The sequence below is a fragment of the Aristolochia californica genome, unplaced genomic scaffold, assembly GCF_029961685.1.
Source record: "Aristolochia californica isolate CCGP_79_NKW_82.1479 unplaced genomic scaffold, dmAriCali1.0.hap1 SCAF_2, whole genome shotgun sequence".
NCBI classification, from domain to species: domain Eukaryota; kingdom Viridiplantae; phylum Streptophyta; class Magnoliopsida; order Piperales; family Aristolochiaceae; genus Aristolochia; species Aristolochia californica.
Genome location: NW_027181881.1, coordinates 47679661 through 47691866, shown reverse-complemented (window position 1 = coordinate 47691866; position 12206 = coordinate 47679661). Strand labels below are relative to the sequence as shown.

General features: G+C 38.6%; 3 protein-coding genes across 4 annotated transcripts; 1 reads left to right on the top strand and 2 right to left on the bottom strand.

The window, feature by feature from the left end:
* Window positions 1-415: 415 nt before the first annotated feature.
* LOC137955827 (proteasome subunit beta type-1-like) lies at window positions 416-4757 on the top strand. Of its 2 annotated transcripts, none has more exons than XM_068802992.1 (7): window positions 416-560; window positions 654-761; window positions 1529-1610; window positions 3134-3263; window positions 3388-3530; window positions 3628-3714; window positions 4425-4757. In XM_068802992.1, exons 1-7 carry the CDS (start codon window positions 511-513, stop codon window positions 4497-4499), a joined length of 675 nt encoding a protein of 224 aa, XP_068659093.1. In that variant the 5' UTR covers window positions 416-510; the 3' UTR covers window positions 4500-4757. The 2 variants fall into 2 exon arrangements, with proteins under 2 accessions (XP_068659093.1, XP_068659092.1); XM_068802991.1 differs by having other exon boundaries at window positions 3388-3536; window positions 4425-4755.
* On the bottom strand, window positions 4626-6428 carry LOC137955828 (probable peroxygenase 4). Its single transcript, XM_068802994.1, has 6 exons — window positions 6335-6428; window positions 6156-6248; window positions 5958-6043; window positions 5207-5298; window positions 4975-5100; window positions 4626-4892 (listed from the first exon to the last, which is right to left on the bottom strand). Exons 1-6 carry the CDS (start codon window positions 6357-6359, stop codon window positions 4757-4759), a joined length of 558 nt encoding a protein of 185 aa, XP_068659095.1. The 5' UTR covers window positions 6360-6428; the 3' UTR covers window positions 4626-4756.
* Window positions 6429-7893: 1465 nt separating this feature from the next.
* LOC137955803 (ubiquitin-conjugating enzyme E2 variant 1D-like) lies at window positions 7894-12145 on the bottom strand. Its single transcript, XM_068802929.1, has 5 exons — window positions 11979-12145; window positions 9131-9270; window positions 8757-8882; window positions 8502-8628; window positions 7894-8349 (listed from the first exon to the last, which is right to left on the bottom strand). Exons 1-5 carry the CDS (start codon window positions 12004-12006, stop codon window positions 8291-8293), a joined length of 480 nt encoding a protein of 159 aa, XP_068659030.1. The 5' UTR covers window positions 12007-12145; the 3' UTR covers window positions 7894-8290.
* Between the last annotated feature and the right edge of the window lie 61 nt (window positions 12146-12206).

Below are 12206 nucleotides of genomic sequence, written 5' to 3'. Positions count from 1 at the left end.
GAAGGAAGACAGAAATCGTAGAGGAATAAATCGAGGAATCGAAGAGGGAGAGGGAGAACGAGGGATTTGAAGACTAAATCCCCCATTTTCCCTGAATACCTGCCGACGGACAACGATTTCCGCAAGAAATCACGCTGAAACGGCATGGAAATGGCAGACGGAGGTATGGGTTTCGCAGAGAAATTTCCCGAATCGAAGAGGTATCCCGATCCCGAATCGCTCGTTATATTAACGAATCGGCTCGCGAGCCGACGAGCCGACGAGCCGAACCGGGCTCTGTTCGAGCTCGACTAGTTAATGTAAACGAGCCCGAAATCGAGCCGAACTCGAGCGGCTCGCGAGCCGGCTCGGTTCGAAGCCACCCTTACCCATAGAAGAGGGGGCCTTCATTTTTCTCTTGCTTGGTTCGGAAGTAACAGCTAGTTACAGAAAGACCAACGCAGGAAAAACTGTTCCGATCTGCTGGTCCATTTTCCCTCATCTGCTTCGTCCTCGTTCGAACAATCAACGATGGCTCCGAAGGAACACACGAACTGGTCACCTTACGATAATAATGGAGGGTACGTCTTTCATTAGCCTTTTCGCTTTCGTCCTCTGTTTGGTTCTGGAAACGGAAACGCTAACGAAGTGGGGCTTTTGGCTTCTCTTTTCAGAACATGCGTGGCTATTGCAGGGGCCGATTACTGTGTTATCGCGGCCGACACGCGGATGTCCACCGGTTACAGCATCCTTACTCGCGCCTACTCCAAAATCATTAAGCTGTGCGATTTTCCTGTCCTCTGCTAATTGTAGTTTGTTACTATTCTTCTTACGCTGTCTCTTTTGATGGATTCAAGATGAATACCGACTGAGGAAGTGGGTTCTACTATTTAGTCGTCGTGTTTCTTGTAACTTTATACAGTTATTGTGAAGATATGTGCATTCAAGGATAAAGTATCTTGAGTACAATGTGCACAGAACATTGGCTTTCTTAGCAGTCTAAATCTGGATTATAATATGATAAACTCAATGTCCGAAGCACACTAATCTTGAAAAAGGATCCATGTGATATGAAAACCTTAATACATGTTTCCGCCAGATGTTTGACCTCGACAAATAAATTCATGCAGATTTCCTTCTTAACCTATATATTCATTTCACACAAAAAGCTATAACTTGCTAAATTCAAGATAGATTTGTAGTTGCAAAAAGTTTATTTACTCGAGTTAAACTTTCCTCCTCGGTTATGACATGCCATGGCTATTAGTTTATATCACATTAATGCAGAGCGTAGTCACTCCTGAGATTTCCTTGTAACTATTGCAAAAAGGGTTATATAATTTCAGCACCTAAAAGAGGACAACTTTTGTAGTATTAGTGTTATTTTAGCCAAAAAAAAAGAAAAAAAAGGCTCTCTGGACTTACTCAATTGTCTACATTGTCTGCGAAAACCATTTGATAGGTTTTTATACGCAAAGCTTTATGTTTTTTTTTTTAAATTTTCTTTAGTAGTTCAAGAATTAACTGTTACTTGCTAATTTTCCTGCAGAGCAGATAAATGCATAATGGCTTCCTCAGGATTTCAGGCTGATGTCAGAGCTTTACAAAAGAATCTGGCAGCAAGGCACTTGGTAAAGTGCTTAAGTTTAAAGATTTAGTAGCTAACATGAATATCTAGGAAATTTATAACCCAACTAATATGCAGTATATAATGTGATAGCTGATACTGGTTCCCATGCATACCGTTTTGTTATTTTATTTATCTTTCTCGGCTTGGTGGAGGAATGAGATTTTTCTGTGCTTCATTATCCGCAAATCCTGTTTTGGATGTGGTTGTTTGTGGTGGCTGTTGTATTTTGGTAAATCCAAACTGTCAAGCCATTGAGCAGAGGAGGGCTCCTTCGAGATCCTGCACAACTATTTCACAAGTTCCATGTTATGGCTCTCAAAATAGTGTCGAGAATTTAATGGTTAAATAAGTTATGAAAAGTGTAGTTTTTTAGTCATTTGGATTTGTTCTTTTGCATGTTAAAAGTGGTTAGCCTCTCTGTCTCTATCTCTCTCTAGTTTCGGAGCTTTGTGTGCCTAGCAGCTATTACTTTCTTCAAGTTTTCAACATAAAGAACTTGTATTATCTCTTTTTTAAATAATTTTTTTTCTTTTAATTATTTTTCCTTCGTCTCTCTTAATTTGAAATTTGTATTATTTGAAATGGTTGTCTTCATCTTTTGCAGCTTAGTGATCAAAAACTGCCCAGTTTCTTGATATAATTTATTTAAACCTTGCATAATATGGTAAAGTCGTCAAAATATGATTCTGGCACTGTCACTAAATAACTGTTTTTTTTAATACAACTGATTTGATTGTGTCATTCGATGGAAATATTGATGTTAGGTATGTGAAATAAGATAGTACAAGAAGCTACGATAACAAAAGTAACATGCTGGAATTTAAAACAAACTTCCTAACTATTATTTTATGTTGAAAATGTCTTATTTCAATCATTTTTTTATTAGCTAGTATTACTATTGTAAATAAGCATAGTGGAAAGGGTCTAAGTAGGTTTTATTCTCACGGAGATAGAGTCAAAGCAGGTATTTTGTTCTCACGGAGATAGAGTCAAAGCAGGTTTTATGTAACCAAGACTCTTTAAGACATGAAAATGGGTCTCTTATTGCTTGGCTTTTTTATTGTAGTGTCAAAATTGAAAGTCTTAGGTTTCTCTTTACAGTGGTTGTTTTTTGTCTGTACTAATAGTTATATTACTATGTTTCTGAAGAATATGAGACACTGGTTTTTCAAAAAAAAAAAGGAAAACCTATGAGCCAGTGAAGTAACAGAGCATGCATTATTTTGCAGTTTGTCTTCAGAAAAGGGAAAAAGAAACAACACAATGTTTTGCAGTTCAATTTCTGGACAATGTCTAGCTGTTTCTCTTTGTTTTTCCTTACCTGTTTGCGTGATCAAGTAAAAATGTTTGGATTGACTCATTGGAAATATGCAACATGGTCAATAACAATTAGGGACATTGACATGATCCTTAATGCTCATTGTTGGAAATACCTCTGCCAAAAATGAAGGTGAAAAAATTACTAAAGTTGTACATGTGCAGCTTTTCAAATCATGTGTTGATATCTCTCTTGTACTGGTGTAGATCTACCAGCACCAGCACAACAACCAAATGAGCTGCCCTGCTATGGCTCAGCACCTCTCTAATACCCTCTACTACAAACGATTCTTCCCATACTATACCTTCAATGTTTTGGGGGGTCTTGATAACGAAGGTAAGGATTTATTGTAACCAACCAGTGCATTTTTTTATTATTGCCTACTTTTGCCTCTAAATATGGCAATAATAAAGTTTTAACAGATGCTTTCTCTGCTGTGGCTTTAATTTCGTTTTTTCAGGAAAGGGTTGTGTGTTCACGTATGATGCAGTGGGTTCATATGAGAGAGTTGGATACAGCTCGCAAGGTTCTGGTGCTACTCTCATCACTCCTGTCTTGGACAACCAACTTAAATCTCCAAGTTCCCTCTTGCTGCCTGCAAAGGTTAAGGTGATGCATGAAAGTTACCCAGTTGGATATCCATCCATTACTTTGTTTCTGTTTCTAAGCTTTAACATTGAAATTAACGATGTGTGTACAGGATGCCGTAACACCTCTGTCGGAGTCTGAGGCAGTTGATTTAGTAAAAGATGTTTTTGCATCTGCAGCTGAAAGGGATATCTACACGGTGAGTGATTCATTTTATATGGGTGGATGTATGTGGGGCTGGTACAAGAAATCTCTTTTTAAATGATCTGTCCTTGCCATCTGTTTTGTCACTCTTACTCTCCTTGTTGAATTTATGTGATATATTTCATAAAAAAGTGAACAATAATACATTGAACAGTAAGAGGCCTAGGCTGAAGTGACAGTAGAGCAAAGAGAGATCATTCTTGCTGAATGGTGGAGAAAGAAATTTGCTAGGAATTGATTGATTGTTTTCCCTTGCTAAATTCTCCTGCATGTAATGTAAGAGGGTCTGTCTTTCTTTAGTGGATTCTAATTCTGTTGCAGAAGGCTATGTTTCTTGAGTACCCTTGGTAAATTCTCCTGCATGTAATGTAGGAGGGTCCGGATCTTTCTTTAGTGGATTCCAATTCTGTTGCAGATGGCTATGTTTCTATAGTACCCTTCATGACTCTAGCACTGTTCCCTCTCCTTCATGGGAGAATTTTTATTCGCGCCTAGCACGTTGGCCCTCTGATTTTTTTACCCAAAAGAATTCTAGTTATCCTACTGGATAATTACCTTATTCTGATGGATAAGGGGTTAAAATTTATCTCACGCCAGTTGCCTCTGTATCTGTACTTATTTTGATGATACAATTTCTGGCATCACTTAAAAGTATAAGACATTTATCATTTGAATGATATGGTTTATTTATTTTGTTTTTTTCAGGGAGATAAGATAGAGATTGTCGTCATAAACGCAGCAGGGATGAGACGTGAGTACAAAGATCTCAGGAAAGATTAGTTTCATCTCAGCAGCTGCACGATGGCAACAATCGAAAGAAACAAAGTAATGTGCTTAGATGGAACCACAGGCGATTCAGTGTCTCTCCCAACTGTTATTTGTGTTGTCCCCAGTAATTGAATTAACAGTTCATTATCATTGAAACAGTCATAATGTATTTGTAGATAAATTCTTACACTTTATTATGTAGAAATCAGCTTTGAAACAGATTATCTGCATCGATGTCGATACCATACAAGCAGAACATTATGCAGCATTCATGCCGAATTCTTCTGCTTCAGCTGTTCGAATAAACTTCCATCATAAACAGCTCTAATCGTCTCCTTCTGTAGCAGACCATCCTTGTCCTTGCACAAATTGTACAGGATCTTCCACTCTGCCGCTGCCGCCGCCCTGTAAACGTTCCAACCATTTCATTATATCGATCATCATTCAAATTAACTTAAACGGATTTAAATTTGGGTAGAAGACTCACCATCCTTTGAAGTTCTTGGCTTGTCGATTTGCCTTGAGCATCGCTGAAAGCTCGTCCGAGGTCAAAGCATTCGGGGTAGTCTGTGCGTGCTTGGTGAAAATTTCCTCAAATTTTTCTGGCACGAACCTTCACAAGGAAATCGAGGCAATCCCATTATGTAAGCAAAGAGAGATTTCGTCGAGAAGGGATTGAAGGAAATGAAATTAAGAAAATGTAAAAGAGCGACTTTTACCTTCCTTCTGTGTCGTAGACTCCAGTGTCGCTGCCATGTTTGGCAAGTTTTATGTTCTTTATGTAGATGGGAAGGCGAAGGTCGATTTTCCCCTGCATCATCGTTTTCAGAATAATCGAACGATGATAATACAAAATGGTGGAAGAAATATTTTCTACTGTAATAGTTGAATCGAAGTAATTCATGGAAGATTAATTAGAATAAGATGCTTAATAAATTAATAGTTTTCTAAATAGTTTAAAACTGGTTTTTACTGTCCTTTGCTTAGAAGGTTCGCCATCTTGGGGCCTGAACATCTGGTTCATATTTCGAATACAAACAGCCATTACGCAAATGAAGGGTTTTTTAACAGACATTTTAAAGAAGAAAATCATGGGTGTCTCGCACGTAAAGAACAAAGACAGCCCAGTCTTTCTCATTCAGAGGTTTACTGTAACTAAAATTTCCTCATTTTGCATAAAATTCATTTACTTCAAGCCCAGATAATTCTAGCAATAGTTTCCGTAGATTTGCAGGAAAGAGAGTTATCTAATTACAGAAAAGAAAATAGAGTCAATTGACTCAACGTAAGGGATGCAAGTTGAACAGCCAAGAAATCAGAACTCGGCCAAATATCTGAAGTAATTTTCTTCTATAACGTACTTTTGATTCACTACGTTTGAAAAGGAAAACTGTTCGGAAACCGATTCGTAGTGGGCTCGGAAGAACAAAAAGAAGTTTCCTATTGCTATTGTGTGCATGATTAACTTACAGGATTTGTTTTCGAACTAAGGGCGCCATGGATCAAAGCTGCACTGGCTGCAGACAAGACAGCATTTACACCAATCGAACGAAACCCTGAGATCAGAAACAAGAAAAGACGATTTCAATTCGTGAGCATTTCGAAACCCAGCATCTGTTAATCGATAGAAGACCGGTTAGCGAGATCCTTCAAGTTCATAAAATCTACCATCATATGTTTCCAAAGGATAAATAATCCCGTCTCCGTTCTTGTCGAAGAAAGCCACGTGCTTCTGTAATGGAGTCAGTTCCCCTTCCACTCCTGCACTAAAAAAAACAGAAAAAAATTTCTTATACACTGTTCATTCGACAAAAAAAACAGAAGCCCAGAACCAAAAATAAAATTACCAGTATCCTGATTCAGAGCAGCCATTAGAGGCTCCTCAGGTCGGGCAAAGAGACAAGGGCTCCGGAAGCAGAAGAATAAAAAGAAGAAAAGGAAGGTGGGGAAAGGAGATGAAAGAAAAAGGAACTGTCTCTCCATTTTTGAGTTACATACGTATGGAAGCTGTTGCTCAATTCAGCTTACGTATTTAACCGGAAATCGGTGCCTTCTATTCTGCGAGAAGTTTCTTATACAGTGATCCATTGCCAGAATTGGAAGTATTAAGGTGGTGGGAGTGGGACAGGTTTCGAAGCGAAAAATCATTTACAGTCCAAAAGTTCGAAAACTATATCAATTTCTTATCACCACAACGAATGAAAGCCAAGAAAATTGTATCAGAAGTTTTGAACTGATATCACAAGTGTGAACACTCGTTTCCGAAAGAAAGGCTACCTAAAACTCGGGAAGGTCGATTGCTTCTTCATTGATATTATCTACTCGTTATTTCTCCATCGACTTTGCGTCTTCATTAATCTGTCGTGTTCTGAAATCAGCTTTGCTTCTTTGAATTCCCTTCCGGTCGAGATAATCTGTCGTGTTCTGAAATCAGATATTGCACGAGCCCTTGTGGGTGACCGAGGGAGACAAAGATAAGGGGTTAAGAATACGTCCTTCAAAAGCATGCATCTCTCTCGTATTCTTTGACAGAAACAAGACTGGAATCGTCTAACCGTGGGAGAAGAAGAAACTGGGAATAAAGTTGGATTGCCTGAGAAGAAACAAAGATTTATAAATTATATTGATAATGCAAAAGAAACTGAGGCGTTTGTAACCTCCAGTCCACTTACAAGGATTGGTAGCTAGTATCGATCAGCTTATTCACATCGAAAACAGATTTAAATTCATGAAAATCAATAAATAGATAATAACGTAATGATATATTTATCATTCAATCGGAGATGCGAAAACATTAATTGGTTCATCTCATTGTGAGTTTCCATATGCTTCTCCTTTCTCTCCAAATTACAAGGAAAGACGAGTTTTTCTCACCTTCTTCTTATCATTTGAAGGAGGAACACCAATGTGAGTCCACAAACTTGAAAATCACACCCCGAACTCAGCATTTTTTCATTGTTATTAATGGTGTTGAAATCGTTGCTTTTATTGCTACAAAGACATTGGGAACCTCTATTCCTATATGGTGTTGAAATCGTTGCTTTTATTGCTCCTAGATTCCGAGTTCATGGGGGCCAGGCCAAGGCCAACCTTACCTGCTCAGACATTTATTTCTAATCGGGTAAAATTACAAGGCAATGCCCTTACTCCCTTCACAAAAGTTCCTACAATGGCTCTTTTCTTCTTTGCCTAAATAGAAATCTGAAAAATAGGTTCCAAGTTCTCAAATCTCAGTTTCAACCAAACTTTCCACGTTTTAATATGACAAAAGCTTAGGCCACCGAATCATGGAGGTCCCACTCTAGTCATTATCACTTCCTCAGCCTGTGGGGCAAGAGTTCTCTCATTTTGTTTCAGCTTTACTTGTCAACAACTCTATCAACACGTCATACAAGATTCCTATTCCTGTAATCCTCTATCAGAGAAGAGCTTAGATAAGAAGTTTCATATATGTTCACATTCTACATAACATGGGGGGAAGGGTGGGGAAAGAAAATAGAAAAGATAAATGACAACATGATACATAACATGGGAGCTCTCCCTCAGATTCTGAGTTTCACATTCTCCATTAACTTATTAACAGTTGTTAATATTCGAAAACCCTCCCCACTTGATGCTTGTGAAGCCCTTCCATCTTTGTTACGAATTCTCATTCCTTCTGCTTTGCAAGCCAGCCGGCGAGGAGATTTTGGACCCTTTTTTGACTCATGATGCTTCTCATACAAACTAGACCAACGATAACTCTCCCCATCTATGTAACAAAGATATATACACTACCACAACATTCAGTAGTCAGGTCGTACTCACAGAATACTACACCTGATGACCAACCCTTTCTGATCCCCTCTCTGCTCTTCATTTCCTGCATTACGAAAGACTTGGTTCAATTCTAACACAACACTTAAAATAATATATAATGACACCACGTATGTCCCATATCAGAGATCCAAAGGCTCATCCAAACATGCAAACCTTAACTACTTCAGCAGTTTTTAACCACAAAATATGGGTTACCTTCTGGTGGCTGGGCCAGCTTCCGATTCCGTGGAGATGTCATGTCTTTCTTCAACTGGACCAATATGTCCTCGATGGTATTTTCACTGTGCCAGTCAGCTAGCATTGGAAAGAGAGCAGGTTCTACCTGTTTCAAAGTCGCCATGAAAATTCACAACTCAAATTTTCAGTTAAAGCAAATTAAACACCTTCACCAAGATTTTGGAGGGAATCAGACTAAACGAGCAAGAGTCCATAAAGTTCAAGAGGTAATACCAGTCCAGTATCTTGGTTCACACATGTCATGTTTATCCGTGTCTGGAACTTCACAGTTGGAGGGCTATCAGGATAATCTTTGTCACACAACAATTTCAACTGATAGATGCGCCCTTCATGAACGGTCTGAAAGAAAAATAGCATGTAAGTGACTAGGGAAAGTTCCAACAAGGTCTCAGGAGTTTTGGTAATATCTATCTATAGCATGATCCTTAAAGGGATCTACTGTAGCCTAAAAATGTGCCACATAATTCCATATAAGTTACAGGGTATGCCACATCATCACCCTTTTATAGAGGCATATATAATAAAGGGCATACCACACTATTATTTATGAGACAAAATACAGATCAAGCCAAGAGATAAGAGCTTACATTGTGAGGACCAATGATGGTTCCAGTCCATGAACGCATATAAATGTCATCTGCATCATCCATTCCATAGCTGACAGTTCCATCTCCAATACCTTTTTCTCCTCTCTCAAGTTCTTCAAGTAATCTGAAATTTCTGGGAACTGCAAAATCACAATTACATATTTAGATATAGATGCAGAAAATTTTGCCACCTGCATGTCTGAACTAGATAACCGATCTTATAGAACCACCACATCCAGTTGTTAACTGCAAAATGCATCAGACACTAAAGGTGAAGTATGTAGCCCAATGAAGCTTGTGAGATTTCACAAGCAGAATCAGTTAAAGGTTGCAATCAGGTAAGAAAACCAAGTCAAGTTGGCAGTTTACTAAGCCCCATCATCTATGATGATGACATGCATACACTTTAACTGAAAAATGGATCTATAAAAAAACAGTTTATATGCCTAATCCACCATATTGATTTTAAATTTTGATCCTTATGAAACCCATTTCAGAGCAAGACATGCTCCAAAACAATGAACATGAACTCTGCATGATAAAGACTTCTCAATCAGTGAGCAACTCTAATATAGACTTCATGCTTACGCAACAGCCAGAGATGTAGGTCTAGAAATCTGCTTTACATTAGTATTTTTTTTCTTTTTTTCTTATTTCTGAAGCCTATGAAGGTCACCAGAGCAAAAGGTCGAAATTTCCCATAGAAAATTTCTCTGGAGTTTCAGAAGCATTAAACATAGAAACCATCATCCAACACCAAAACTCAGTGAATAATGTGCCACATTAATTTTATTAATAGTACTTACATTCGCAAAGGTAGATAGAGGGTGTGATTGCAGTCACTCAAAAAGATGCTGCGTTTATGAATATGAGAGTAAATCAGACCGGTATGCCACAAAAGTCGACATGAATGAGAACCAGATCCTCAGAAGCATGCATAGCCTGAAAATAGCACTTTTAGCATACAAACTAGCCCTGGCTTCTGAAACTTTCATATATGGGAACTTCCACATGAACACTTCTAGTTAATTCAATATCTGAAGTGCCCCCAACTGATGTGAGAATCAGTCTAACTCAGTTTGACTTGGATCTGACCCGGTCAAGCCCCTTCCCTTATAGGGCCTTACATCTGGACTACAGTCACAGGTGATGTGACTTGCACACGTATCCAAATTTGAGGGCCCCAGTACAGAACCCAATACTGGCTAGTAGAACCATAGAGCCGCCCAATGTCATGGTCCAGAAACAAATCATGCCTTTCTTAAACCTAGATGCTTCCTTCTGCATTTCCTTTTTTGCAAATAAAACAAGTCTTCTTTCCTATTTGATCACTAGGCATCAAATTCTCAACAAATGATCCACAGTTCCATCAGCACTGGTGAATGATCTATTATCTCGTGTTGACTTCAATAAAATCTCACCTTTGTTTCAAACATTGCACAATATGTTCAATGGGAAGCATTACCAAGCAGCCATTTGAAACAGAAATATTTCCAATGTTTACAGATTGAAATATTACTCCTTTTTAATAGATTTTACACTAAAATAAAAATGATGAAAAATATCTATTACTTATCAAGAAGACCACGAGTGCCAATAGGAGGCAAAGATCAACAGGCATAGACCCCTAAAAAAGAATTGGACTTTTCTAGTCCATTTGATATTGTCAGACAGAAGATACCCTACTGTCATGAATCTCATGGATTTCATCCCTCATATTCCACCAACATCTCAAACCTGATATAGGAATTTAACATGGGAATATAAAATATAAAAAATACTCCAGATAGGTAAAGCTCATAACTGCAGCCACAGAACAAACTGTGCCAGAAATAGATTAATGTGCTGCAAGTAAAAATATCTAACCTATAGAATGGAGTGAGATTCTATCACCCCACCAAAGGAACTGGTGGAACCAATAGAAAGTTTCACATGTTAATCTAGTAAGGTCCAAATACATCAATAAAGAAGTGCCATAGTGAAATTGGCCCAGTATGCGGGTTGAGGCAAGGACTGAAAGGCCAAATTTGGCTTGGTGTTTATCTGCAAGGATTTTATTTTATCTAACCCTCTGTGTGTGAGAGTGTGAAGAGAGACAGAGAGATGTGTATCTTGCAAAATGTCAACCCAACCAAGGGGTTCGTGCAGCTCATGCAGAGGAAGTTCCCCTGGCATCCCTTTCTATAAGCTTGTGATACCCTTTCCAAAGAACAGATTTAACCTGAGTTACACGCAATGTTTATAACGGTAACAATTCACAGCCTACGGCTACAGGAAAAAACACGAAGTAGTGATTTGGAATATACTTGTTTGAACAAAGAAAATCAAGAGAAAAGAAAGAAAAACTGAAAACGAGCAAAGCCAGAAACATCCAAGAGGTGAAGTCAAAATGCAGAGAATATGTCAAAAGATTTGCCTAATATACGTACAAGTTCATAGCGTTCATGCGCCTCAAAAGGAATGGAAAAGAACACAACACATCCACAACAACAACAGCCTCCACCCAAACACCCACAAAGCACACTAATTCCTACATAAATGAATAAGAAGAGGCAAAAGGGAGACGATCCATCTTCACCAAATGCCACCAAAAACGAAACTAAGTATCATCAAAACACAGTTGATTACATAAACATGAAATACAAAGATTATAGTTACTCTGGAATCCACTCGCTTAAGAGAAAATACTGTCAGAAACACCAAATTCATCCCCACTCAGTAATCGATCAAGACAATGAGATACCGACATCTATGATCCCCCGAGAATCTCAGACACGAAAATTCCACGGGAATTTAACTATAGCAACATGAAAAAAAGCGCAAGAACGAAATTAAGTGAGGAACTAACCGACAACCCTCGATCCCTCGGACCCCATTTCGCAGCTAGAGATAAATATCTAGGGTTCTCCTCCCGCTCTCCTGCTGTAGAGGAAACCCGGAGAATCGCAGTAAGAGCAGAGAGAAGGCAATGGTAAAGGCGGTCGAATCCAGTCCGGGTTCAGTTAAAAGTAAAAGGTCCGAAGAACCGCAGCGGCAGGAAAGGCGTTAAAAGAGGATGGAAAATCGAAGACACTGC